Source organism: Rhipicephalus microplus, chromosome 7 (genome assembly GCF_043290135.1).
Source record: "Rhipicephalus microplus isolate Deutch F79 chromosome 7, USDA_Rmic, whole genome shotgun sequence".
Lineage (NCBI taxonomy): Eukaryota > Metazoa > Arthropoda > Arachnida > Ixodida > Ixodidae > Rhipicephalus > Rhipicephalus microplus.
Window position 1 is genome coordinate 28,480,002 of NC_134706.1, and position 25,558 is coordinate 28,505,559.

The 25,558-nt window shown below is 44.4% G+C and overlaps 1 protein-coding gene across 8 annotated transcripts in view; it reads left to right on the top strand.

Annotated features, from left to right (window-relative positions):
• The window catches only part of Usp7 (Ubiquitin-specific protease 7), a 65,030-nt gene that overhangs the window by 21,257 nt on the left and 18,215 nt on the right, over window positions 1–25,558 (top strand). For 6 of the 8 annotated variants that reach the window (XM_037431068.2, XM_037431067.2, XM_037431065.2 and 3 more), the window contains exons 8-22: window positions 501–631; window positions 2,093–2,147; window positions 3,756–4,010; window positions 5,921–6,341; window positions 10,657–10,726; window positions 11,258–11,399; window positions 11,585–11,740; window positions 12,456–12,648; window positions 12,946–13,013; window positions 13,560–13,714; window positions 14,053–14,152; window positions 15,939–16,006; window positions 17,233–17,341; window positions 19,546–19,623; window positions 21,737–21,840. In XM_037431068.2, the coding sequence (XP_037286965.2) occupies window positions 501–631; window positions 2,093–2,147; window positions 3,756–4,010; window positions 5,921–6,341; window positions 10,657–10,726; window positions 11,258–11,399; window positions 11,585–11,740; window positions 12,456–12,648; window positions 12,946–13,013; window positions 13,560–13,714; window positions 14,053–14,152; window positions 15,939–16,006; window positions 17,233–17,341; window positions 19,546–19,623; window positions 21,737–21,840 (2,105 nt within the window). The remainder of the gene's footprint in view (window positions 1–500; window positions 632–2,092; window positions 2,148–3,755; window positions 4,011–5,920; window positions 6,342–10,656; window positions 10,727–11,257; window positions 11,400–11,584; window positions 11,741–12,455; window positions 12,649–12,945; window positions 13,014–13,559; window positions 13,715–14,052; window positions 14,153–15,938; window positions 16,007–17,232; window positions 17,342–19,545; window positions 19,624–21,736; window positions 21,841–25,558) is intronic. The other 2 variants (XM_037431069.2, XM_075868894.1) reach the window with 1 other exon arrangement.

A 25,558-nucleotide genomic window follows, 5' to 3' on the forward strand; every position in this document is an offset into this window, starting at 1 on the left:
TAACATTTGATGTGCTTCAGGCTCTGCACGCTCCGAGGATCGTCCGAATCGGCAGGGTTGCGACCGAATTAGCCAGAGTCTGATGCCAGTGAACAGCGCGTGGGCTTCCAGAGAGTGCATCTGAATTATCAGATTTTTCAAATGAATGGTAGTAGAGTTAACGAGCTCTTACTATACTGCTTGAATGAAATAACTGTATGCCGCGTGATTGGTTTTGTACCCAAATTATGCACCCCTGTTTGTCTCTCGGTAAACTGAACATGTTTTCCAACAGTAGCACAGAAAGCCGGTCTAGTTGGTACTGCATAGCTGGTACTGTTATTTCGCAATGCACATCGGTTGCAAGTCGACGCACTTCCTGTGTCGTCGTGTCTTTTGCTCTATTTAGCAGTGCTTTTCTAGTTCCCTGGGTTTCTCATTTTGTGAGCGTCCACTGTAAATGCACTGTATTTCTCTACTGTAAAAAGGTGCTACGTTTCAATGAACGGTGTGCATTACAGGCTGTGTACCAAATGCCCACCGAGAGCGACGACTCGTCCAAGAGCGTTGCCCTGGCGTTGCAGCGGGTGTTTTATGAGCTGCAGTTTTCCGATCGACCCGTCGGCACCAAGAAGCTCACAAAGTCCTTTGGGTGAGCAGCAGACCTGTCGCAGTTAAAATAAGTGTTTTCATTAAGGGGCCAGTTGACAAACCCCCGAGATCCGAAAATTGTTATGAAGAGGAATATGCGTAAGGCCATGAGGGCTCATCCTAGGCATGTGAAAAGTGAATTTTCGGTTTGAATTGAACTTTGCAAATAATTTTGTATCGAAATTCGAATCTCCATTCAACCTGCACAATATTTTATAAAATTGCAAAAATGTATATGCAAATGTCATTCTTTTTGCTCTAAAGGGAAATGGAAGTAACTTGGAATAGTAGCAAAATTTCACTTTTTGGCAGAATGCAAGGGATAACCTGTAAAATATGTCAAGTTTTAAAATTTGCTGTACTGGGAGCATGAAAGCTGGTATAGCAAGCTTTTAAACTTTGTAAAATAATGAATCAATGTGAGGGCAATATGTTCATTTAACTTTGAAGTAAGGCTTTGAGGCATTGTGGTGATGTGGCAGTGGGAAAATCATCTTTACAGGGATACTTCTCTGTGCGTTGAAATCGCGCTTGAAAATTCACAATATCTTAAATTCGTGTCGAAGCAAATTCATGTGCTCTAGTATTTTATGAACATTCAGAGGTGCAACAGCTGCGCCAATTTGATAAATTCCCGATTGTTGCGCCGAGCTGTACCTAAACCATGAAATTTGCTGAAACTGCACCAAGCTTCGTAAAAATGCCCAACCAGCCTCCTGTCCTCTAGTTTCAGTGAGAAATGAAGGCCTGTGCTTTGCGCCATCAATCAAAGTGCGCAGTGCCCGCACGGCACCGTGCGGGGACTGCGACGCCGCATACATTGGCGAAACAGGGAGGAAGCGGTCAACGAGGCTCGGAGCGCAAAGGGGACGCTGCCAAAGCCTCCCGTGCCACACATTCTAAGATGGAACTCGTCGAACCCTGCTGGCCAACGAGGCGTGCCTTCGACTTGAGTAACGCGACGACGCTGGCTCAAGAACAAAGGTGGAGCAAGAGAAAGCTTCCCGAGTCATTGTTCCTCCGCCGTGACAAGTCAACATGCAACAACCGTGGCCCCCTACCAAATGTGTACAGAGACATACGAGACTAGACGTAGACTGGGTGACCTCTCATTTGGTGCCAGTGCACATTGAGGATGCCACGTGCATAGGTGGCGAAATGTCTGTGTAGTCTTTTGTTGCTTTTTGTTGTGTTAAGTTAGAGTATATTTTTAATCAATCCAAATTTGGTACTTCATGATAAACAAATGCATGCATTTTCGATAACCTGCCCCGAATTTGGATTTTAGTGCTGTATAAGTAAAGTTTTGCTTCTCCAAAAAAATTTGCTCCGAATTGTATTTCGGCTGTTGCACCCCTGAACATTTGAAGTGCTCCTCGGTTTAGGTGTGCACGTTTGTTTGTGCAAGGGCTGGATGTTTGCGACACCATTCGCAACTTAATTTCTCGTTTCCTTTCTACAGGTGGGAAACCTTAGACTCGTTCATGCAGCACGACGTTCAAGAGCTCTGCCGAGTGGTGAGTGATGTTTGAGTGGGTGGGTGCGCTAGCTGTTCCGGCAGGTGACGTCAGTTCTTTACTATCGAGCGTGGCAGTTGCATTTTCATGGGCGAAAAATGCGTAATTTGGCCTAATACTTAATAGGCTATACTCGGTGACGACCTTTCTAGACACAAAGGAAAGCTACGAAGGCGGAGCTTCTGCACATGTAGCACTACGTGAAGTAGTCGGCTTTGGCGCGCGTCTTGTAACGCTGTGGAAAGTGGCAGGGGCGCACCATCAGTATGTTATTAGATGCAGATACCGCTTGGCGTTTGAGGTGCACGTAAACGGGTGGGACTTTCTGAGGCCTTAGATGCAGATACCGCTTGGCGTTTGAGGTGCACGTAAAAGGGTGGGACTTTCTGAGGCCTTCAAAAACGCGAAGTCGCAATGCAAAAATAAAGGAATAACGAATATCTTAATGGTGTGAGCTGCGTCCTGTCTCGAATAGCTCCATGTAGAAAATAAAAGAGAATTTTTATGTTTTTCGTTGAATATACGAGTGCTTTTGTGGAACTACATTCCCTGGCGGTAGGATTTACGCAATTCAGCTCTGTACTGTTCGCGTTTGTTCATTATGCACCTTTCTGCAGATGTTCGGGTAGTCAGATTTAGGTGCCCAGTAAATATCCCCCGCCCACCTGGTACTACAATTTAATGCAGGCTCTCTATTCACTATGCTGTGCTTTGTTAAATAATGATGTGGAGATTTCGGTAGGTAAAATGTCTTCACCAAGAATAATTTGTCAGTTTAAACGAGCGAACAACTTCACTCAGGTGTCTCATTAACACTGGTGCCTCAATATAACGAACTCGGATACACTCTGATCTTATTATAACAAAGTTGCATCATACAACAAAATAAGTTAGTTCCGAAAATTTGTTATTCCTAACACTGTATGTATTGCAAGACTATTTTTCATTTTCCTCGTTATATTCATGCGTTAGTGTGCATAACAAAATATTGGTTATAACGAAGTAAATGTGGAATGGCCTTGCAATGGATAATGTTAAAATATATCTTTATAACAAATTTTCGGAAATAACGAACTACTCATTTTTGTGTAAAATCCAACTTCAGTATAATGAGGGTGTTTAGTGTATATTTGTAGGCTGTTTTAGCAGTAACTGTAACCGTACCGCTTATGCTGCTTAATTTCTGTTTAGTGTTAAACTTATCAATGTCTGAAAAAGTTTGATACCTATAATGCTCTATGTATATGGTAACGTGATGAATGCTCACCATAGTGGCGAGGTGTTTTTGTACTTGATGTAGTATATATACCATAATATGAAAAAAAATGAGCATCTTTGTCACGACCCAACCAACTTGCACAATGTTTTATAAAATTGAAACAAGGAATTATGAACCGTCATTCTTCTCACTTCAAAGGGGAGTGAACATGACTCTGAATACTAACAGGATTTACAGAACTGACTTCAGTAGCAGCCCAGTAGCGTAAGCAGGCACTTTCGTGTGCCTGCTTACGGTGGCTCACGTCCACCGTTAACAGGCGTGGCTTAGAAGACGCAAATGCACATGTTCATTGACGCCACGTCGCACGCGTTTCACTTTGCGTCCAGCTGCTGGACAACATGGAGAGCAAGATGAAGGGCACCTGCGTGGAAGGGACGATCCCGCGCCTCTTCGAGGGCAAGATGATCTCGTTCATCAAGTGCAAGCACGTAGAGTACACGTCTCGGCGCATGGAGCCCTTCTACGACATCCAGCTCAACGTCAAGGGAAAAAAGAACATCCACGAGAGCTTCCAGGACTACTGCGCCACCGAGTCGCTTGACGGCGACAACAAGTACGACGCGGGCCAGTTTGGACTCCAGGTGCGTGTCTTCTTTTTTTAGGGTGGTAGTGTTGAAGAGCTCGCTTCGCGGAAATTTTGGTTTTGGCATAGATTGTGAGCATAGATTGTGTCGTAGATTGTGAGCAAAAAATCGCCGTTTACCGTGAGCTGAAATTGAGGATAGACTCTAATAAAGACACAATGATGTTATGAGAGAATGTCCCACTAAAGTGGTTAGATAGGCGCCGAGAAAGACATGATTTTGGTGGAGCGCACAGGTCTTGTTCTCCATTTTGGCTTGCGCGTTGTTACGTGAAGGCACATGGCAAACTAGGCATTTGAAGATATACTGACACAGCGCCAACACGCTAGCCAAGATGGAGAACAAGACCGAACACACCGAATGCCAAGGATTGCTCGGAACAGCGGCTTGCAGTTTCACACGTCGGCAGTCGAAAGTGCGATGTGCACGCCAATTTTTGTCATCGTAGCTGCACTGTCTGCACTTTACGGTCATATGGCCGCGCACTTTACGGTCATATGGAGTGCTACCAGTAAGCTCCAGTGATCCGATTTGGACGTGCCTGTATCTGTGCTTGCATAGCCTTGTGCGTCTACGAATGTTCTGAAACAATGAAAGCCTCGTAGCCGTGACCAGCCGTATGAGAGTGAATTTCACTGCTGCAGTGGCAAAAGAACATGTATGAAGCATGGGTACAAATTATTTTCCCGACTGGCATCATTAGATAAACTGCTAAAAAAATTCTTGCGCCACTACTTTCCTGCTCATAACTGTTCGTTATTTGGAAAGAAGGCATAGGCTGTGATGGTGTGAGCCATTCTGATATAATAAATCTGTATGTAAAGAATGTTCAGTGATTATTTGCATTCAAGAAGTACCTAATTACATTAATGATAGCATGAACACAAGAAAGATGTGTAATCATTTCAGTGTATGATCTAATTCAATTACAATCTTTTCTGTTGTGCCTTTCATACCACTCCTTCATGCAGAGAACTTCGTTTGAAATCCATACTTGTTCATAATAGATCAAGAAAGGAGGTTGTGAAAAAAAAAAAAAAAAGCAACAAGGGCTCACTAAGCAGAGGCCACATATCTGAGAAGTCAAGTATGAGGAGGCAAACCAAAGATCACAATTTTTAGTTGTTTTAGAGACGTAAAGAGAAAATGAACCTTAAAACGCAGTTTTCTCAATACTGTGTGTGTTTTTTTTTTTTTGTTTTTTTTTTGGCATTATGCTCAGCTCGTGGAGCAGATATCCTGACAACCACTTCAGAGATTTCGTTTGTTCATTTTGTGGTGCTCTTTGAACTGGGCTTCAAGGGGCTGTGAACTTATAAAAAATATTTTACTCCTTTAAGAATTTTTTGTAGAACTTCTTGTTTGTAGTGCAAGTATGCTCATTGCAGGGTCACTGGAGGAAACGCTAGGTACAAGTTCTAGTGTTGCAAAAAGGTTTTTTTTTTTTTGGAAACGCAGTCTCCTTCAGCATACATTTCGCTATGGGCACAGTAATTGCCGACTATTTACATCATTTTATAGATCCTTCAGCCCCTCCACGAAATTCAACGAAGAAATAATTTCTCTCATTAATTTTTGTGGTATCACCTCAATTTTTATGTAAGCATTGTAACGCCATTCTTAGTGTCTGTGCCAATTCTTATCAAGATTCGACCAGAAATAAGATAGTTGGCTCTGAAGAACACGTCCCCCCTTTAATTAAATAGAAATTTCTTGAACAGGAATGCTACAACAGTTTCTAATATGGTTGGTTTTGTACATAAATTTAGCAGGCTTGTTTCCTGCTGGGTAAACGAAACTCCTGTCAAATGGTATATATTTTGTTGGTCTCTTCAAGTTTCGTTTAACGGTGGGTGTGTTGTAATGAGAAATCGTTCGATTTTTGCCATTTTGTCCTCTTTCATCAGGAAGCCGAAAAGGGCATCATCTTCGCCTGCCTGCCGCCCGTGGTGCACCTGCACCTGCTCCGCTTCCAGTACGACCACGTGACGGACAACAACATCAAGATCAACGACCGCTTCGAGTTCCCCGAGCGGCTCAACCTCACCGAGTTCCTCACCGAGGGAGGGGCCAACGCGGGCGGGCCGGCCACCTACACGCTGCACGCGGTGCTCGTGCACAGCGGGGACAACCACGGGGGCCACTACGTGGTGTTCATCAACCCGCGCGGCGATGGCCGCTGGTGCAAGTTCGACGACGACGTCGTGTCGCGCTGCACCAAGCAGGAAGCCATCGACCACAACTTTGGCGGTACCGACGAGGATGTGGCCGTCAGCCGGCACTGCACCAACGCCTACATGTTGGTCTACATACGGGACAGTGCCATTAGTGAGTGTTAACCTTTTGAATGCTGTCTGCAGTGGGTGTGTCGGAGTGGGTATTTCCAACCGAGTTGAATATCTACTGAAGAGTGTCCGAGGTGCTTAGAACAGGAAAGAGTTTGAAATGTATGTCTGACTCGGACATCACGTCTTCGCCTCAGATTAAAAAAAAATTTTTTTGTTAGTACCGTAACACCTCGGGGTTACGATTGTTGCTCGTGCGAATTGTAAAGTGATGAGAATTTTTTTCGGTTTTGGCAGAGGCCCATTGATCAGCTATGTAATGCAGTTTGGTTGTTATGAGCAGATTTTCACCCCGCGACGTTTGATACGAATGTACGCCACTGCAAAGGTACAAACATGTCGTGCCCACGGTGTCACAGAAAATTTGAGAAGCACGTGTGGGCGTGTGCACCGCGCAGCCTGTTTGTTGGAGTAAACTTGCAGTGACTCGACCTTAGCCTCCAAGTTTGTGCGCTTCAACCTTGGAGGTCCTAATGCACCCTCGTGTGCCTTCACGTTCAAATCATAGGTGGCCCTGACGTCACACTGATTTTTATTTTTTCTTCAAACGTGGAGGCCACTGATTTTGTGCTTTTTTACGTGTGTGCCAGCCATGACGATCCAAGTCCTGTCCTCGCACATGGGTCATCTTTTGAAAAGTGGACGAGGACCAAAAGAGGAAGCGGACGGTCTTGGCGAAGGAGCTAGGCCTCGAAACGTCCACGATTGTTGGGAACGCGCACACCTGCCAAATTATTTGACTGTGCAGGCACAGCTATAAATCTCTTGAAAAGCAGGCCCGACGCCTCTGCAATAGCAGCAAAGGACAGCCTTCGTTCGTCGCGTGCACTGCACTCCGTAGGTCACTTATGCTGTAGTGCTCTGGCATCATGTGGCAAGGCGAGATTAGGAAACTGTCGGTTCACAACACACCTACTTCATTGATTACAAACACTTGTGCTCACAGGCTGCTGCGGCACTGAAAAACAATAAATGAAATCATACGCCAGCTTTTTTTGTGTGACACACTAATTATCCTTATTTTATGCTGATACGAATTTCAAATAATACGATTATTTATGTTCGTTTCGTGAGACCCATATCGCTGAGGTTTTACTGTATTATGAACTACATTGATATGAATGGCCTTGAGCATTTTATTAAAAATGCATCCCATGCAACCGCCATGTGTTCGGTCGGCAATATGGCTCTGAAAGCCTTACGTCAAATTCCCACCAAAAATGGTCCACATATGAGATACGCGAAAGGCTTTCTTTTGAATGACAAAACATTTCGTTAATACCACGGTGCGAGACCCCTGCCATTATGTATCCAAAGCCCCTCATTATAATACAGTCGAAACCCGCAATAACGAAATCGCCGGGGAAACCGAAAATTTCGTTTTCGCGAGAATTTCGTTGCCGTGAGTACCCTCGCCATGCAACAACTTCAAAGCTCTCCCTTCGCACTGAAAAAAGTGGTCCATTGCTACGTCGTCATGTGCACCGAAGAAGGAGCGAAGGATGTCCAGCGTATCCAAAACAACCCGCGGGTTGTTTTAGATGCGCTAGCGCGTGATTCCTGCCCCCAGTCTCGCCGTCGGTGAAGTTAGGGCTAAAGCTGACTCCGATGACACGCCGCGCTCGTAGACCGCGCGCCCGCTTGTAGTAATCTGATCGTGCATTCGGTGCGGCCACTCGTGGTAATCTGATCGTGCCTCCGCTTACAGCTTCGTTGCTTGCGACAAAGCACGTCGCCACAAGTGCGCTAGCACGTCATTCCTGCCCGCAGTCTCACTGTCGGCGGAGTGAAGGATAATACGACTCCGATGACGCGCCGCGCTCGTAGTAACCTGATCGCGCATCCGCCTACTGCTCTTAATAAAGCGTAATTATATCTTAAGTGATCATCGAGCCGTGAACACGTCGCGAAGTAGCAATTTTCGAGAGCCATGTCCTTGCGACGCGCAAGCAGCAGACTACAATCTCCCGGAGCGAGCATCAGGCCAATGGCGAGGCGAGCTGAGGCAACATGGCGGCCACAGCCATTCAAGGGCCTCGAAACGACCTTCAAACATTTGCTTTTTGTGCACTTGTTTTTAAAGGGATTTAAAGGGAGGAGCCAGCTGAGGCGGGAAAGTTAAACGCGGAGAAATGTTCTTTTCGGTGAGCCCAAGAAGCCGGTTCCCAGCCCCGCCATTGCGAAGCCATAATTTTTTGAAAATCCCTGTTTTCTTGCAATTTACAGAAAAAGTTTTGCTACCTAGGTGGGTGAAATGAACTTTCCGAAGCACTTTTGCACGGTTTTCAGTGTAGACATTTTGGAATCTGATAGAAAAAGGGTTCCAGAAACTGAAAACTTGATTTTCAAAAAATCGATTTTTTTGCCCTTTTTCGCAATCCCAAAGCTGCATCCCTTCTTAAGTAAACAAAGATGGCGGCACCCATGCTAGCACGGCAAAAGCAGACATTTACAAATTTTGAGTGCGCATAATACGCATACGAGCATGTTTTTGACAGTTAACCTTTGGCGGGAGGGTAAAATAAAGCCCGCATCGTGGTAGAAAATTCGTTAATGCGGGATCGCTGTCCAAAAACGTTTCGTTGCCCCTGAAATATTTCCGGAAGTATTTCGTTGCCGCGGGGATTTCGTTCTTGCGGGGTTTCGTTATTGCGGGTTTAGACTGTATTACGGTTTTTGATTCCCAGAGTAAATGTTTTTTCATTTTCCGGTTGCTTTCACAAACATTCTCTGGGTGGTCTGTATTAATGTAACATGCCCCCGTCAAACCTTAATGCAGTAGAATCTCGATGATCCAAATTCGAAGGGAGCATGCAAAATATTCGTATCATTCCGAACTCGTATGAACCAAAAACAAGTTAAAGCTCACCATGAACAAGAACTTTATTGGGGTAAACTACTTTGTGCTGAAAAAAGTCCATGAAAGTATTTTGAACTTTCCTGCTTTCACAGCCTCTCAATAAAGTGCCAAGATTTCCTCACTAATTTTGCTGGCACTTACACATTCGCACTTGGCATTGAAGGGAGCGAAAGGGGCAAAACTTGTATTAAATTCACTCACTTCGCCGCTCAAGCGGCTGCAAAAAAGCAAAAAGCGACTCAATGCCAACGTGAAAAAAATCAGTGCTGGAGAATTCAAGTGAAAATACCACAGTGGGCGCAAAACCACGTCTGTGCTCATAGAAAATGTTCACATTCGCTCGAGAATTCATTCCATTTGGCTTGTTCATTGAGCATTAAAATTCGTACCAAATTCTGGTTATACGTGCAAAGCATTGAAAAAAAAGCAGTTGGAACCTTTGCCACGAAACGACACGAGAAACAGAAGCGACACGAAAAACGACACGAGCGGACCAGAAACGACGCGGGCAAACGCACCAACAGTGACGGCGATGCATTCAGCCAGCAGTGCAAAAGTGAGACAGGCTAGGGCACGCCAACTCGCTGCTGCTGCACCTTCTTCGACTTGCGGTGCTTGCAGCAATCGTAATCCAAAACAGGCTCTCGATGAGCGTGTCCTAGTCGGGGCTGTGAACTTTGTTGTAGAGCGGGTAGTGGGCGATAGCGCTGACGCGAGCCACCGCAGACGCCCATGTTGAATTAGCGGCTGGTTGCGCCGTGAAGCGGAAAGGCAATCTTCTAATGCGTGGCAGAAAAAACGGTCTCGGACCGGTTTTTATTTTAATCGGCCCCGGGGCGTGGCTTTCTGGCCACTTAGTCGACTAAGTGAGGCAAATTTCAATGCGTTTTGCCGCATTCGCTCTTTCAAAGGCGAAATGTGAATGGGCCTTCGAAATGATTCCTCAGAAAAGTTGCTTTGCGCCGTTTGTGGGCAGAGGTCAGTTTCGCGTTCTAATGGTCCCTGGTGGCTGGGAAAACTGTTCGTATAACACTGAATCGCAGTGTATTTTATATAATGTAGTTCATCCGAAGCAAGCTTAAACTTCATATCATGGTAAAATTTGCATCAATCGTAACCTTATTGTCAAGGTTCTACTATACGCGTGCTAGCTGGCACATCTCACCTGCTGCTGACATGCACAGGCATGTAGGACTCTTACAGACCACATTTTTGATGGCAGCAAAGGTGCTTGAGGCACGTGTGCTTTAAGGTGCACCTTAAAGGACCCCAGGTGGTTGAAGTTTTCAGAGCCCTCCACTGCTGCGTCTTTCATAATCGTATGGTGGTTTTTCAACGTTAGACCCCGACAATTACTCTGTGCGTAGGACTTGCGCGGCAAGCGTGCGTCTGATGTGGGCTCGGCAACTGTTCAGTGTCGTCTGCTTGCCGTTTGCAGATGAGGTGCTACAACCAGTCACAGAGAACGATATCCCCGAACAGTTGGTTGAGAGGCTTCAGGAGGAAAAGTGAGTGTGCCTGGCTCTCTTTTTTGGCGCAGTGGACGGTAAAGTGTTTTGTTGGGAGGAACGGGGAATTGTGCTGATAATGTTATGGCGTTATGTTACGTTATGGCACAATAATGTTATGATATAACGGTTTGTGTTGCGGGACCGTGTCCCCGCAGGCAGCTGTTGGTTATTTTCTCCCATCTCTCGTAATGCCCCTTCCCCGGTACAAGGTATCAAACCTGTGGGATCAAGTGGTCAGTCTCTGCCTACTGTCGAGGGAGCGAAAGCAATGTTTGTGGTCGCACAGCCAATTTGGTTGCGCAAGAGTGTATGTTTCTCCGGGCATTGAGGACTGGCATCCGTTCAGTCAGTCAAACTAATCTTGTCCCCATCTTCAAAATGATTCAATCCAATCTAGATGTACGTGCTGCTGGCCTAGTCAGTTCATCTTCAATTAGAAGCCACTTGACACCTTTCCTGGTTATTTCTTTGCACGAAATAGCCACCACTCTGGCGTTTAACGGATTCATTGCCGCCCTCCTCTTGCAGGCGTCAGGAGGCCCTGAGGAGGAAAGAACGAAACGAGGCTCACCTCTACATGGGTGTTCAGGTGCTCACCGAGGACAACTTCACCGGTCACCAGGGCAATGACCTCTACGACCCTGAAAAGGCCAACTATAGGAACTTCAAGGTGCGTGACGTTCCTGCACCTTTCTTGTCTCACACTTGTGACTGCAAGGCAGAACTCGAGCGCACGTTTTGCATTCGAGCTTTACTTAAAGCGACAGCAGTTTTGTGGCATTGTTTCTCTATGTTTGCGCTAAGTCTTTCCTCGGACTTCAGTCTCTTTCGTGTCTGTTCTCTCGCATTGTGCAGGTAAAAAAGCTGGCGACGCTGCGAGAGTTGCTGGAGTTGGTAGCGGAACAGATGGGCTACCCGTTGCAAGGCATTCGGCCGTGGGCCATCACGTACCGCTCCAACCAGACCTTTCGCCCGGCCGCCATCGACCTTGAGGCCGACCTTAACAAGACGGTGAGTGGTGTGTCTTGTGGCGATGCTGTTTCCAGTGGCTTTTCGTGCTTTTAGCATTTGACAGGTGGTCGGAGCGGTAGTTCACCATTTGACTTCCAGCGGGAGCGACTAGTTGTGAGCGGTCTACAGCTAGACAATAACATAGCATGAAGTGCAACATGGGACTGTAATATGCGTCACCTCCAGCGAAATATACCCTAAAAAAAGTTTTCACCTTTTGAGGAGTCTTCGCCCACAACAGTGGCTTTCTGAGTTATTTGCGTTAGCTTGAAAACTCTGCGTTCAATGTGTGCCTGTCAAGAATGCTGTGTCATACTGAATGTCCATCACCTAAAGGTACAGTTTGAGCAGCACTAATCCTAAAAGGAGCACTTGAGACCGATGGTTTTTGTGGCACAGAAAGAAATCCTATTACACTTCTTTTTAGTCTGCACTAAAAACTTAAAAAGGGTGCTGTTGATACACCATGCTGTTCTGCCAGTGATGTTTTTGACAGGCCTTTTTTTTGTGTGTGTTTGTGTGATGCAGTTTTTCTAATTTAGCTTGAAGGGTGTGTCATTATTTTATTAATTCACCACACCACCCTATTTTTTGTTTTTGTCATTTGTTGTCATAATGCAGATGCCATTTCTGCAGGTGGTAGTCTGATACAGTGGTGTTTTGCCTGAATGCCAAACTAAGCAAATTGTTCGATCATTTTGTTCTTTGCACGCAGGTCATTGATCTGTCGGAAAATTCGAACCCATGGACGATCTTCGTGGAAACGATAGCCCCTGACCAGAACATTGACCGCCTTCCGGACTTTGACAAGGAGACAGACGTACTGCTCTTTTTCAAAATGTACGATCCTCGGCTGAAACAGATTGCATACTGCGGCCATGTTTACATGCCAATCGTGGCCAAGGCCAGTGAGTACAGCTTTGATTTTCGTGCACTCTGTGCCTTGCCCTTTGTTTCTCTTCCCTCTTAAAGCTCTGGAAACGCACGCAGTCGATCATTTCCTCACGACACGGTTGAGGCGTGCACCAGGAACTGAAGGCCAGGCTAGCAATTGAGAGAACTATAAGCGTGGGGCTGGTTATGCCATTGCGTTTTGTCTGAAACTCTGTTCTCGTAGAATTTTCAAGAGTTGTCGAGATGACAGCACCGTGCATGACCATGCGTCTTGCTCAGCAGACGCGCGTTTTTCTTGTTTTTCTTTGCAGAGGAGCTGCTGCCATTGCTAAACAAGCGAGCCGGTTTCCCAGCTGATACGGAATTGGTGCTGTATGAGGTGGGTGTCTCCTCTCTCTCTCTTTCTCTGTCGAGGTAACTAGACTCAAACTTGAATACCGTGTTCACTCGCGTAATGAACCCACCTAGATATACCATATTTACTCTCGTAATGAAGCCGAAGACCCCAAGTACCTCGACTGAGAGGATACTATAGAAGTGAAGAGGAATGTTTGGAAACAACCTAAGAGCAACCAGGTTGCTCTTCAGAACTGTCCCGTTTCGCAGTTTCAAGGCTTGGTGCAAGTGTGTGTTTTTTTTTTTTTCTACCTGCTATCTTTATTCAAACCATTTATCAAATCCTAATTTGGTTGTTTCTGTGGTTGCCATCTGAAGGTGTCGGCGTCTAGAGGTTTTGTGTAGAGCGCTGGATTTCGCGCAAGGGCTACGATTAGTAATTGTTTTTTTGACTATCGTTGACGATACATGCATGCTCGCGGGAATCGATGCTGCGGGCTGATGCGGATGCGGCGTTTTGTTTTGGTACTCCTTTAACGCCGTGCTTGTGCCTCGTTTCTGAATCGCATGTCGGTGCTCTTTCCATCAGGAAGTAAAGCCGAACATAGTGGACAGGATTGAAGACCTGGAGCTTCCGCTGGAAAAGGTTCTGGAGGAACTGATGGATGGTGACATCATTGTCTTCCAGAGGCTTGACCTGAACGTGGACGAGTACGAACTGCCTACCGTCAAAGACTACTTCAGGTCGGTGTTCTCTCACCTATTGGCGTCTTGTCTACTATGACCTGCCTCCCAAAAACTACCACGTCTTACGCCAGACCGTGGGTTGTGTTGGAATTTGTGAGACGATTAGAATCGCAACGAGCGTAGAGCTTGTATCTAAGATAGCTACGTCTACCGATTCATTCAGTCAACAGGAGTATGTTGACATTTTTTTGATGCCTCCAGTGATTCTACATCTCAGTAACTACATTTTTTCTCGTGAAAGTTGCACCAGCGAGGTTTTACTGTGGTTGTCCATGTGTCCAGCATTGTTTGGTATATGCGTTCCCTAAATGGCTTCTTTCCCGACGTTTCTTCAGGGACCTCTTCTATCGGGTCGAAGTGACGTTCTGTGATAAAATGATCCCCAACGACCCCGGATTTACGATGGAGCTTTCGCTAAAGATGAACTACGACCAGGTGGGTGGTGATCGCCTCAATTTCGTGTCGTAAAAAAGCGGCATGTAGCGCCCCAGAGAGTTTTGCGTACAGCTATCGGAGTCTATTCAAGTCATTGTTGTCTGACGAAAGTGTTCTTGCAACTTGTGTTGAGTTTTTGTTAAAGTAGGGCTTTTGTTTGAGCTAGTTGGTCTAACACATTGGCATAAATATTATGGCATCTTTTTTAACAACGCTTTCTACATTCTGTCTTTGAATTCTTGTTGCTGGAAATTGTTGAGTATATTAGTGCACTGGTTTCAAGTATGCAATATTTGATGAAAAATGACGATTTCGTATACTTGTGCATTGGTTTCAAATGCACTTTATTTTTCTGTAAAATTCTTAACATTTCATGTGCTTCTGAAGAGACATCTTTCCTAAAGCAAGAGTTACAAAGTGGGTCAGCATATCAACAATCTGGAATGAAAACTGCATGTGATAAAACAGGCATAGATGTACTAACAAGATTTCATTACCGTATTCACTTGCATAATCCTCGCACTTTCTTTGGCGGAAAACTGATACAAAGTGGGGGGGTGCGAGAATAACGCGGGGAAAACTTTCCACGAAAACGTACAGTGCAAAAAAGAAAAGGAAGTGGCCTTAAGTCGGGGTTTTTCACTAGCAACTAACAGCAAGCTTTGAGAAGTACCAATTAAAATTGACCTCAACATTAGAAGCACTGGTTCAACACAAGACAAGATTTGAGAGACAAAAAGTGCAAGCAAATAGTTGAGAATTAGAATATCGTACGCAAAGCTTGTGGGCGTAGCGGTAGCGTTCGTCGCTTAACAGGAGCCCTCAAAAAGTAAACGTAGGACGTCAGTATTGGACTGATGGCTATTAACAGAATCGTCCGTAGTTTCCTTCTGAAGAAATCAAGTTTGCCATCAATCCCAGTTTTAGGCACACGGCAGGCCCAACACTTCTTGGTGGCTTTCAACTGCCGTCACCAGTAGCGAACACAAAACTCGTAGACCCCGAAGGGCCTGCCGGCGGCCCTGTTGCCGTTGTGTAGTGCAGGATCTATCACTTTCAACTTGAAAGCAGCCGTGTAGCTTCATTATCGCCCATAATGTGACAAGATTACCGACACAGCATGCAAAACACGCCGCAACACGCACTTGCCACTTTGGCTTGGCTTGGATTGGATTGAATCTTCGTGCAATAGTATGCTTGATTCTTAAGAGATGGTGCCAGACGGCACCCGCTATCATCATCAGTGGCTGGAACGAGCAGACGACATTATTGCGGCAGTTTCCAGTGGTGCGGTAATTACTCGAGGAAAAAAAGAAATCGTATTTTTGGTGGGTGATGAGGGGGGTGCGAGAATTATGCGAGTAAGTACGGTATTATAATGGGCTGAACTGTCAAGAATGAGATTCCTTCAATATTTTCGTGGACTCACAAAAGTTCAGCATACCGTAACTCGTTCGAATGGGTTTGGAAAATCAGTGTTCGATTCATTGCATCCAGTTTTCATTCCATGTTATTGTGATATGCGTGCTCTAGTCTCCCTCCTGTCAGGGCATGGGAAATAACGGAAATTTTTATAGCGGCGTATTGTAAAAGAAAAAGATGATTTAATGTTTTGCATTCAGAATACAAAAATGCATATGCTGCGAAAGTTTGGTTACATTCTGTTCAAATGTGTAAAAAATGTGAGGTAGCCCCATAACAGTTTACTGCGGGGCCTTGTGTCAGTTTTACTCGACATAAATATCTTCTTGACTGTCTGTTTCTTTTTCTCTCCTCGATGGAACAGATTGCGCGGGCCGTGGCACAGCGGTTAGGCACAGACCCTTATTTATTACAATTTTTCAAAGTTCAGAGGTGAGTACTTGTTGCGATTCTCTGTTTTGTTCTCTTTTTTCCCGTTTTTCCCTTTTGCCTTGCTTCAAGTTCTACCCGCACGCTGCCTTTCCGTTAACCTTTTCATGCGAAGGCTCAATGAAAGGCTGAGTGAAAGAAGCGATTGTAGAGGGCGTCTTGGCTCTCGGGCAGTTGCAGCACGAATGTTACAAAGTGCAAAATTTCAAAATTGGGTGGGGTTAAGGGCAGAAATGCTTCTTTACTCACAGTGTAAAGGAATTCCATCTTAATTGACCCTCTCTACACGAGCATCTCGTGACGCTTGCATGTCGGTGGTCCGCCACATGTAGGTCAGGCAGATGCTTACGTGAAGTTATAACCTATTGCCGATACAGAAAGGTGTGTACAACTTATGCAGTGATTATATGAGCAAAGTGAGCTGGAAAGATGCGTGGGGAGGTGGTTTGTGTCGCTTCTCGCGTAAACTATGAACTTCCGCAAGCGACCACTGCCGCTCTCAACATGGTATGCGTTAGAGTGCACACACAAAAAATTTATAACTGTTGTGATCAGAAAGACATAGGCACGTTTTGCTCGTTTGTTTCAGGGAGAACTGTTTTAAGTCGGTTGTGGTGGCCAGTAGTTTCATTAATTCGGGTTGATGACTGCATTGTACGGTAAGGGGACTGCCGGGAACAGGCATTTCTTTGTTCGGTGAGGAGCTTCTGCAAATATTGTTAAACGAAAGTTTTAGCTGAACCTTCATGTATTGGCGAGTTATGGCACAGTAAAAAGGTCAATCGATGCAAAGTTCAGTTTTTGGGACCTTAAGAATATAATGTTGTTGAATAGTGCGACATGTTTAGGGTCCTTCAGAATACTATGTCGTTGAATAATGTAACATGTTGGTCGGCGACGAGCACGAGCAGTGACAGGCCTGTCCTTCACTGCACTGTCAAGCTTTGTGTGCTGACAGCAATGGTAATGGTATGTGGCGCTGGTTGCCTGTTGGCACTGCTGTTGTACTGAGTTGCGAGTGGTAGAGAGATGATGTACGTCATGTTATACTTCCACGTTGCTATTGTTGGTGCTGGTACTAGTTAGTGCTGGTGCTGGTTTCAGAGTTTGAGAAAGCAAGGACAACGCAGCCTTGTCAAGTTTCTTGAGCTTTGCTCTTTGTGTTGGTCTTCGGTCGGTGCATATCTTTTATTGCCCTGCCTTTTGTTCCCCCTGCCCCGCCCGAGCAGTTACCGTGAAGGTCCCGGTAACCCGCTGAGGTGTACATACGAGGGAACGCTCAAGGACCTGTTAGTGTTCTTCAAGCCAAGGCAACCCAAGAAAATCTATTACCAACAGGTGAGACCACCCGCTTCGTGTTACTGAGGCGGTGCCCCATATATTTTTGTATTTCAGAGTCATTCGCAGTAAGCGAAATGACACGAATATCTAAAGACAGAAAGTGACCAGCTGTCTGATGAAACCTTCTTAAGTCCACTCTAAAACATCCCAGTTGAAATCATTTGCCGAGCTTAGTCGATCTAGAAGTTGGTTAACTAATCCTGCCTAATTAGGCAGTCAAGCTGACCACAGGTAGTGTGGGACTTGGACAATAGTCAGCAGTAGGTATTCGTTCGCGTTGTCATTGGGCGCATTGGCATATATTAAAACTCTGGCTTTAGCCGGGGTCACCCTGTATGTTTTGTAAGGAATAGCGCTTAATTTGTGCGCAGTAACGCTGTACAGAGTTTTAGATGGTGCATCCGTGGATTTCCTTATATGCTATGCTCATGGATTAGCAATTATGGTCAATATAAGCTCCATATAATTAGATACGGATGTAATGACCTACTGGATTTTGAAAAAGTGGACTTGCCATTGATACAGTGTTATAAGTACATGTTCGTAACAAATTTTTGGTTATAAAGAATGTTTTTCTGAGTCAGGTGCATGCTTATTGTTAGTTTTGCCCACCTGCAAGAATTATTCTGCCTGCAAGCATGATTCCTATTCTGTTCAGTCACTCCTTGTTGCATTGCCCTGATTGGTGTTTCAATCTTTTTTTTTTTTTTTTTTTCACGCCATCGTATGGTCAAATCTCTAACATACGCAGACGTAACAGTGTGTTGTTTCAAATGAAGTGAGAAATAGCCTGCTTGCAGTTGATATACTGCATTGCTACTTTTGGTACACGTGTCATAATCGGCATGCAATGGAAGAATCATTTTGGCTTAAGGGGACAGACTGGTCTTTGGGACCAAAAAGCGACAAAAAATTCATTTTTTAAAATTGACATATTTGGTATCTGCAAGTATTTTTCTATCTCTCTGCAAACTTTCACACACCAGGAAGTAGTAATTTTTTGTAATGTCATTATAACTGTCCAGATTCTTGGCGCTGTTAACATGCAGAACCTGCAATATAATGAGGAACAGACCTTGAGGCTTCCTTGTAATTTGCTGGCACCTGTTTTAGAAGCTCTGCTATGAATTTATGAGCACCTTTATGAGGATTGCAAAACATGCGCACCATGACTGTTGCTTTTTGAAGAAGCTGTGTGCTTTTAGTTTTTTCTATTTTTCTCAAAAAAGTAAATTTACAACTGTTCAATTTTGAGGCCTCAATATCTCTGCAGCTAGGACCGGTACAGCATTTTTTTTTTTTTTTTTTTGCAATGGAAACCTGTATGTGTGTAGAATGCAAGTATGGGAGCAGAATTTAGAGCGCAAGTCCTTTTAATTAATTATTCATCAAAATTGTAACACAATTCTAACTGCTTTTGAAAATGGTTAGTTCATTTTGCTCTAAAATAACCAAGAAAGGCCTTAAAACAGAAAACTCTTCCATAGTTTCAATCTATAGTTATTAGTCTATGTTGGCATATCTTAAATATCACTTCTAATTAAGCGCTTTTTTTCTATGGTGGCCTTAAACAATAGGGTGTGAACTTAAGTTATCTCAGGAACAAGATTAGTTATAGGAAAACTAAATAAATATTTGAAATCAGCAGAAAAAACTGCATAATCCTGTGCAGTTTGATCAAGATCACTGAAGAAATAAACAAAAAATGTCTAAGACCAGTCTGCCCCCTTAATTTTGATGAATTGTTGCGACTGGAATTGAAGTTTTAAAGCTGTGTTTCGTGGTATGTAATTCTAGTGCTGTCTATATATAATTACTACTGTTTAATTAAGATTATTGTTACTACTGTTCAATTACTACTGCTTAATTATACTGATTATGCATCTGCATTGTTATCTAATGGGTACGGGTGTCTGATGTCTAGGAGGGTGATGTTTCTATAACGTCACATTTTTTTTTGAAAGCATTACAGCAATCTTGTACTGTTCCCCTAATAAACAATAAATAATGCTGTTTTGTGTGTACACTGATTGCAAATATTGGTTTGTCGCTGTTTTGTGAAGAGGTTTTACTGTATGTGAGGTGCCTGTGAACACGAATCTATTTTGTCCAATCGCAGCAAGCCGCCTTTTCTGATCGACATTTAGCTTTTTTTCTTGTTTTTTTTTCCATGCCCCTTCTCTCCCTCTCTCTCTCTGCAGTTGAGCATACGAATAAACGAACTCGAGAGCAAAAAGCAGTTCAAGTGCATCTGGGTGAACAACAAGTTCAAGGAAGAGGTGAGTCCTGGCTGTTCCGGTCTCTCTCGCATAGCGGTTTTATTTGGCAATGTAGTTCAGCTTCGTTTATGTTTTATTTTATACCCAATCGTGAGTCATCGGGTTATTGAGTACCAACCTACGTCCACTGTTGCGACATTCGGGAAATCTGTGCTTGTGGTGTGATGGGAAAGGTCTCCGATTCGTTAAAACCCAGACTACCTAGTAAAGATCGGTGCTGTTGTTGGTATGAGCAGTTGCTTCATTTTAGCTGCTTGATAGTAGCACCAACAGCATCTAGTATTGCTTTTGCCAACTGTAACGTTCGTGTGTTTTATGTTGGGGGGGGGTTCCCAGTTTGTACCAGTACTGTGTGGCTTCTACACTGAAATCTAGATATAGCGAACCCGGATGTAACAGAATATCGGTTACAACGAAGTAATTGAAGAATAGTCTTACAATAGACATGTTAGGAATGTAACCTTTATAACAAATTTTCCGACATAACAAACCTATTTTTGTGTAAGAAGCAACTTCATTATAATGAGGTTTGAGTGTAGTTGTTTGCTTGAATTGCCAGTCTCGTAGAAATAATAGCCACATGTTGCGAGGGCTAAACCGAAATTCTTGTGTAGTCAAGCGTAAGAATGTACTAGTCGTAAGGAAACGCTGCATAGTAACGATTTCAGTCATGGCTGAATTGAAGAAAACATCACTGCATACGGATAATGGGAAGTAAAACCTAATACTTTAACCTTTATATGCTGTATGGATGCAAAAATAATCTATGAGAAGTACCTTACTTCAGTATGCACCAGCACCATGGCACTACTGCAGGATAGTGTGGGTACTGTGGGTACTACGGTGCGGCTACCTGTTCCTTCTAGTACTGCGATACCAGTTGTGGCATCTTGTGAGCTCGCAGAATAGATGCTGGCCAGTATGCCGGCGCTGCAAGAACTGGCTGCGCCGTACACGAACGACACCTCTTTCGCTCGGAAGTTATGCCCGATTCGTCTACGATGGCAGTCTTTGCGGTTGCAGCGAGGATCGAACTAATGTCGTGCTCGTACGAGAGATGCAGTCGCAAATGTGCTTTCAAAGCAAATTAACTGAAGCTGAAACGTGCACTATTTCATTGTGTTGCGTAAACCCAGTGGCATGTAAATTAACGTTAGCCAAGGTGGGCAGCAAATGAAGACCAGGCCACGTTCTGCGCAAGGTAATTGGGGTTAGTAAATGGCAGTCACTTAATCTAAACAAATTACTTCAATATGATTGACTCTGTTCTTGAACTTTGCACCCCTGTTTATATCTATGTAAATGGAACTCCCATTGAACAGAACACATTTTCCTGGTTCCTTCATGTTGCATCTAAAGAGAGGCTACGTACTGCCGTTGGATAGTGTTTGCCAGGCCACGGAAAACATTTCGATAAGCTTTAAAGGTCAACTCTGGCAATTTTTCGAGATCAATGGATCTCGATGAAATTCACTGGGTACGTTCATTTGCAAGCTTGTGCCATTTGTGCCAAATTGCAGGCTTGAGAGTTTCGCAGGTTCTTTTCAAATAGTAGTTATAGCTTGGCTCCAAACATTCGCCTCGCCTGCCAGAAATGATGGCAATAATGTGTGTGGGATGTTGATTTTTGCCAAGCTGAAGTGACAAGTAGCAAGTGGTGTTGCATTGTGGGCCGCAAAAGGTTTTCCATGTATTCACCGTAACAGCGTAACCGTTTTAGCCGATCGCCACGGGCACAAGATCTTTCAGCCTGGACAGGTAGGGCCATCTGGCGATGTGATGCGCAACCAGGCAGGTTCGGGCAAAAGATTCATGTCATACATAGAAGTGCGCTCAGTTGGATTTTAATTTTGGTATGGCAGGTTTTTGCAAATAAAAAATTATTTTCAAATTTCTTGAGCATTTCAGCTATCGAGCGCATGAGAAGTGTCTTGGAAACATGAAAGTACCATTATCCTGACACTGTAAAAAAAATCGCACGAGTTGGCCTTCAAAGATGTATTACTAGCGGTCATGTGTTCATGTCGTCAGGAGTCGTTGGCGGCTGGCAGTACTCAGCAGCAGCAAAGCAGTGTTTATCTCGTCTTTTGTAACACACTTCGCTTTTGCACAGAAGGAGTTGGTCCTCTACCCGAACAAGAACGGCTGTGTTAGTGACCTGCTGGAAGAGGCACGCAAGCAGGTGGAGCTCTCGGAGGATGGTTCGGGGAAGCTCAGGTGGGTGGGCCTCGGTCTTAATTGGCGGTGTCTGTGGTCACTGGCCCGTAAGTTGGTCATTATCCGGTAATTGGACAACTTAGTGGTACTCTGTCACAGGGACTCTGTTATGCAAACAGCCGAAATTGAGGACTTCTTGAAGTGTGCACGATTGAGCAGTGAAATGCTTTTTTGGTTGGGGTGGCATTCTGAAGGCAATAGGCATGTCTACTTGAGATGATAAAAATATATATATATATATATTGGAGGCAGTTTTAGGCCCTTTGAGAGCATACTGAGACCAGTTTTGCTACGCCATACAGTTCGCCTGTGTGCTGGGATGAATCTGAGTATGTGTAAAGCTCGGAAAGAGCCAATATATTCTGACAAATCAAGTCAGTTTTTGCTTGCTTTCCTTACGTTGACACTAGTGTCAGGTCAAGCTGGAGTATCTGTGATCACGTCGTCAACCAAAACAGACAGAATGGTTGTCGCTAGTGAAGCAGCCATTAAAATGTTACAATATTTTGCACAAGCATGTGACAAGAGGCTCCTATCATGTTGTGGCATCGGGGATGCAGTAACGACCAAACCGCTTTGAAAAGCATGTTATTTTTCGGGGTGCCCTCATGCTTATTGGTACACTTTCTAGGCCCTCGGGGGTCTGGACCTCCCACGCAAAGACACACCCGAAAATTTTCCTGTCATTAGCTTTTGAAGCGTGCACTAATGAACTAGCCTGGCCCAACCCCAACTCCAAAGCTCCTAGTTTAAGGCCCCTCTGGGCTCACCGAGATGGAAATATTCTAACCTGCCTGGTTGGGTTTTCGGAATGATTCGAGCTCTTGCAATGCTTGTGCAGTGCTCCACAGAGTTTCCTGCATATTTTACTAGAGACAACTGTGGCGCTGCGATCATTCAGAAACAAAGGCAATGAGGGGTAGTACACTTAAACCTCGATATAACGAACCTGGACATAATGAAATATCGGCTGCAACAAAGTAAACGAAGAATATTCTTGGACTTGTGTTAAGAATACACCTTCAGAGTCGAACTCTGCTACAACGAACGCCACTTCAACGAAATTTCCGCTACAACGAAAAATTCTCGATTCACTGTCAGCAGTCCATAGGAGTCAATGCATAAATATTGTTGCCACAAAGAACACTTTTTCTTCAATTGTCCCACTTCAACGAAATTTTACGATGCAATTCCAGGCTCAGATACTTATTTCTATGCAGTAAACCCAATCTTTAACATTTCGATGCATTTTCAGAGCCTTAAAATGCGTCAACGGAGTCTAAAACACGCGTTGGCACCCCCAAAAACCGCTGCTGTTCAGCAAGCATGGGCGCCGCCATTGTTCAATAGCAATGGCAGTGAGACTGCCCCAACTTCCCTGCTTTCACCACTGGCTTCCTTTTGAGCCGCAGAAGATCTGAAGCTGAAGCTCAGTCGCTCTGTTCATGGTTCCCTTCACACAGCTGTTGGGTGCAACCGCGGAACGATGCCTTGGCCAGTGTGGCAACTAATCAGAGTGATGGATGATAAGAATGGCATAGAATAATCCTGAAGTCGCCGCTCCACAATACCCTGCCTTCATCTCGGTGTTGTCGGATGCACTTTGACGATGGACAGCTGCTGGAGTAAACGTGATAATGCAACTGTTTGGTTCGTTCACGAAGGCGGTTTTAGGCATTGTTTCAGCGTGCTTGTCACCATGGCCTTGCTATGCATGGGTGAGAATCATGTCATGACGCTACAGGAAAAGAATAAGAAGCAGCGGACACTTTTAAAATTTTGAGAATAAACATTCCTTTGTTTCTCAGATTAGCTATAATTTTTCGATTTCACTACAACGAAATTCTGGCTTCAAAGAAATTTTTCCCGTGCCCGTCAGTTTCGTTGTAGCGAGGTTGGACTGCATAACAAATTTTTGATTTTAAGGGAACTTAATTTTTTGTATAAGATGCAACTTTGTTTTAATGAGGTTTGACTGCATGGATTCGCTTAAGGAGAGACAGTGATCTTAAAAAGTTTTTTTTTTTTTAATCTTGAGTATTTTGAGCTGAAAATTTTATGTGATATGCATTTCTCACAGCTGAAAACATATGTGCAATTAGTCTTCAGCTGTCACTTCCAGATTTTGAAGTATTGACTGTTCTACAAACATATGTTCTGCCCACTCTTTAGACAGCTTTCTCATAAAAGATTGCTGTAAATTAGATATGGCAGTGTTCTGTTAAGAACGGGGTGTGCAAAGAAACCATAATTTTATTTCTAGCTTCATTGGTTCAGGAGTTATGGCCTTAACAAGTAGACTCGTAAGTAATCTGAAACTGTTGCCTAAATAAATCACTGTTCTTAATGCAATTATCATAATGTTTTGGTCTTGTTGCACTCATCAATGTATAAGCTTTCAAATGCTGCAACAATTATCAAAATCCAACCTCTAGATCAAAAGATATTGTGGGCAATGGCCTTGGACTTCATGAAAGATGTTGTTTTGAGAAAACGAGAAAAGAAGTTTAGGGACACGGTGAGCATGTATATTCAACAAACAGGTAATGGTGTAAATCGGTGCAGTAATGATGCTAGAAGCCACCAGGAGCGCAGTCATCATTCTTCGATCGCTTTCTTTTCATTGCATGCCAGATGTTTCCATAGTTCAGCTCAGCATACAGCGTTTTGACGGTGTTTGCGCAGTCGTCAGTGACGTGCGCGGCAGCCTTTTACGAAACAGGAATCACTCCCACTTTCACGTAATCTTTATATGTCTTGGCATCTTCGTGAAACATTCAGGGTAAAAAAAAATGCAATTCATCGCAGTTTGTCCGTTTGCTGTGCCGCGCGAACCACGAGCACGATCTTGAACGGCTGCGCGCCGCATCCCCCACCCCCCCCTGCTCTCGGCGAGCTCCATACAAATTTCAGTTCCCCGCACTCATCACACGTCAGCACAAGTTTCGTAATGATGCCATATTCCCGATCATCGAAGTGCTGCCAGGCCCGCCACACAGCACTTTATACACTGATACAGCTCACAATGGTGAACGGCATTTTAGTAGTCGCGGTTGCTTCAGTCTCAAAAAACAGACCGCTCGCGTCGTGAGGCTGACGTCGATGAAAGGTTCCTTTTGAATGTCACTCGCATGACACGCATGGGTAACTTTTTCAGCATCTGAAACCAGGGGAGTGTTGACGCACAGATCTCGTGTGTGATTGTTGGCCCCGGCCGCATTGGTGATAGCGTTGGCACAGCCAGCTTTTTCCGTGTTCTTGGCGGCAGAGGGTTTCACTGATAAGACGCTGCATGATCTTGGACACCGTTTTCACTTCTTTTCAAACGCATGAGCAGTATGGAACTTTCGATGACCACCTACCATTGCACCGATCGCACAGCCGTCGCTTAGGCCTCGTCACAAAATTGCAGATTGCATACCGCTGTCTAGCAGACTAATCTCTTGACATACAATAGGAAACTGGGAACAGCCCCACGTGATACAAATGCACAAATGATGTGCGAGTATTTGGTTTTCTTTTGCGATAGCTGCGTTGTTGCTAGACGAAAAGCATTCTCTCGCTAGGAACAGACAAAAGAAGAATACGGCTTTCATATGAGACCAAAGTGGCCGAGCTACTTAGTATGGTTCTCGGGTGCCGCGGCGTCGAATATGACCGTTTTTGAGGTAGTTTCTTGGGGGAAAATGGTCACGAAACTGACTTTGAGACCGAATCT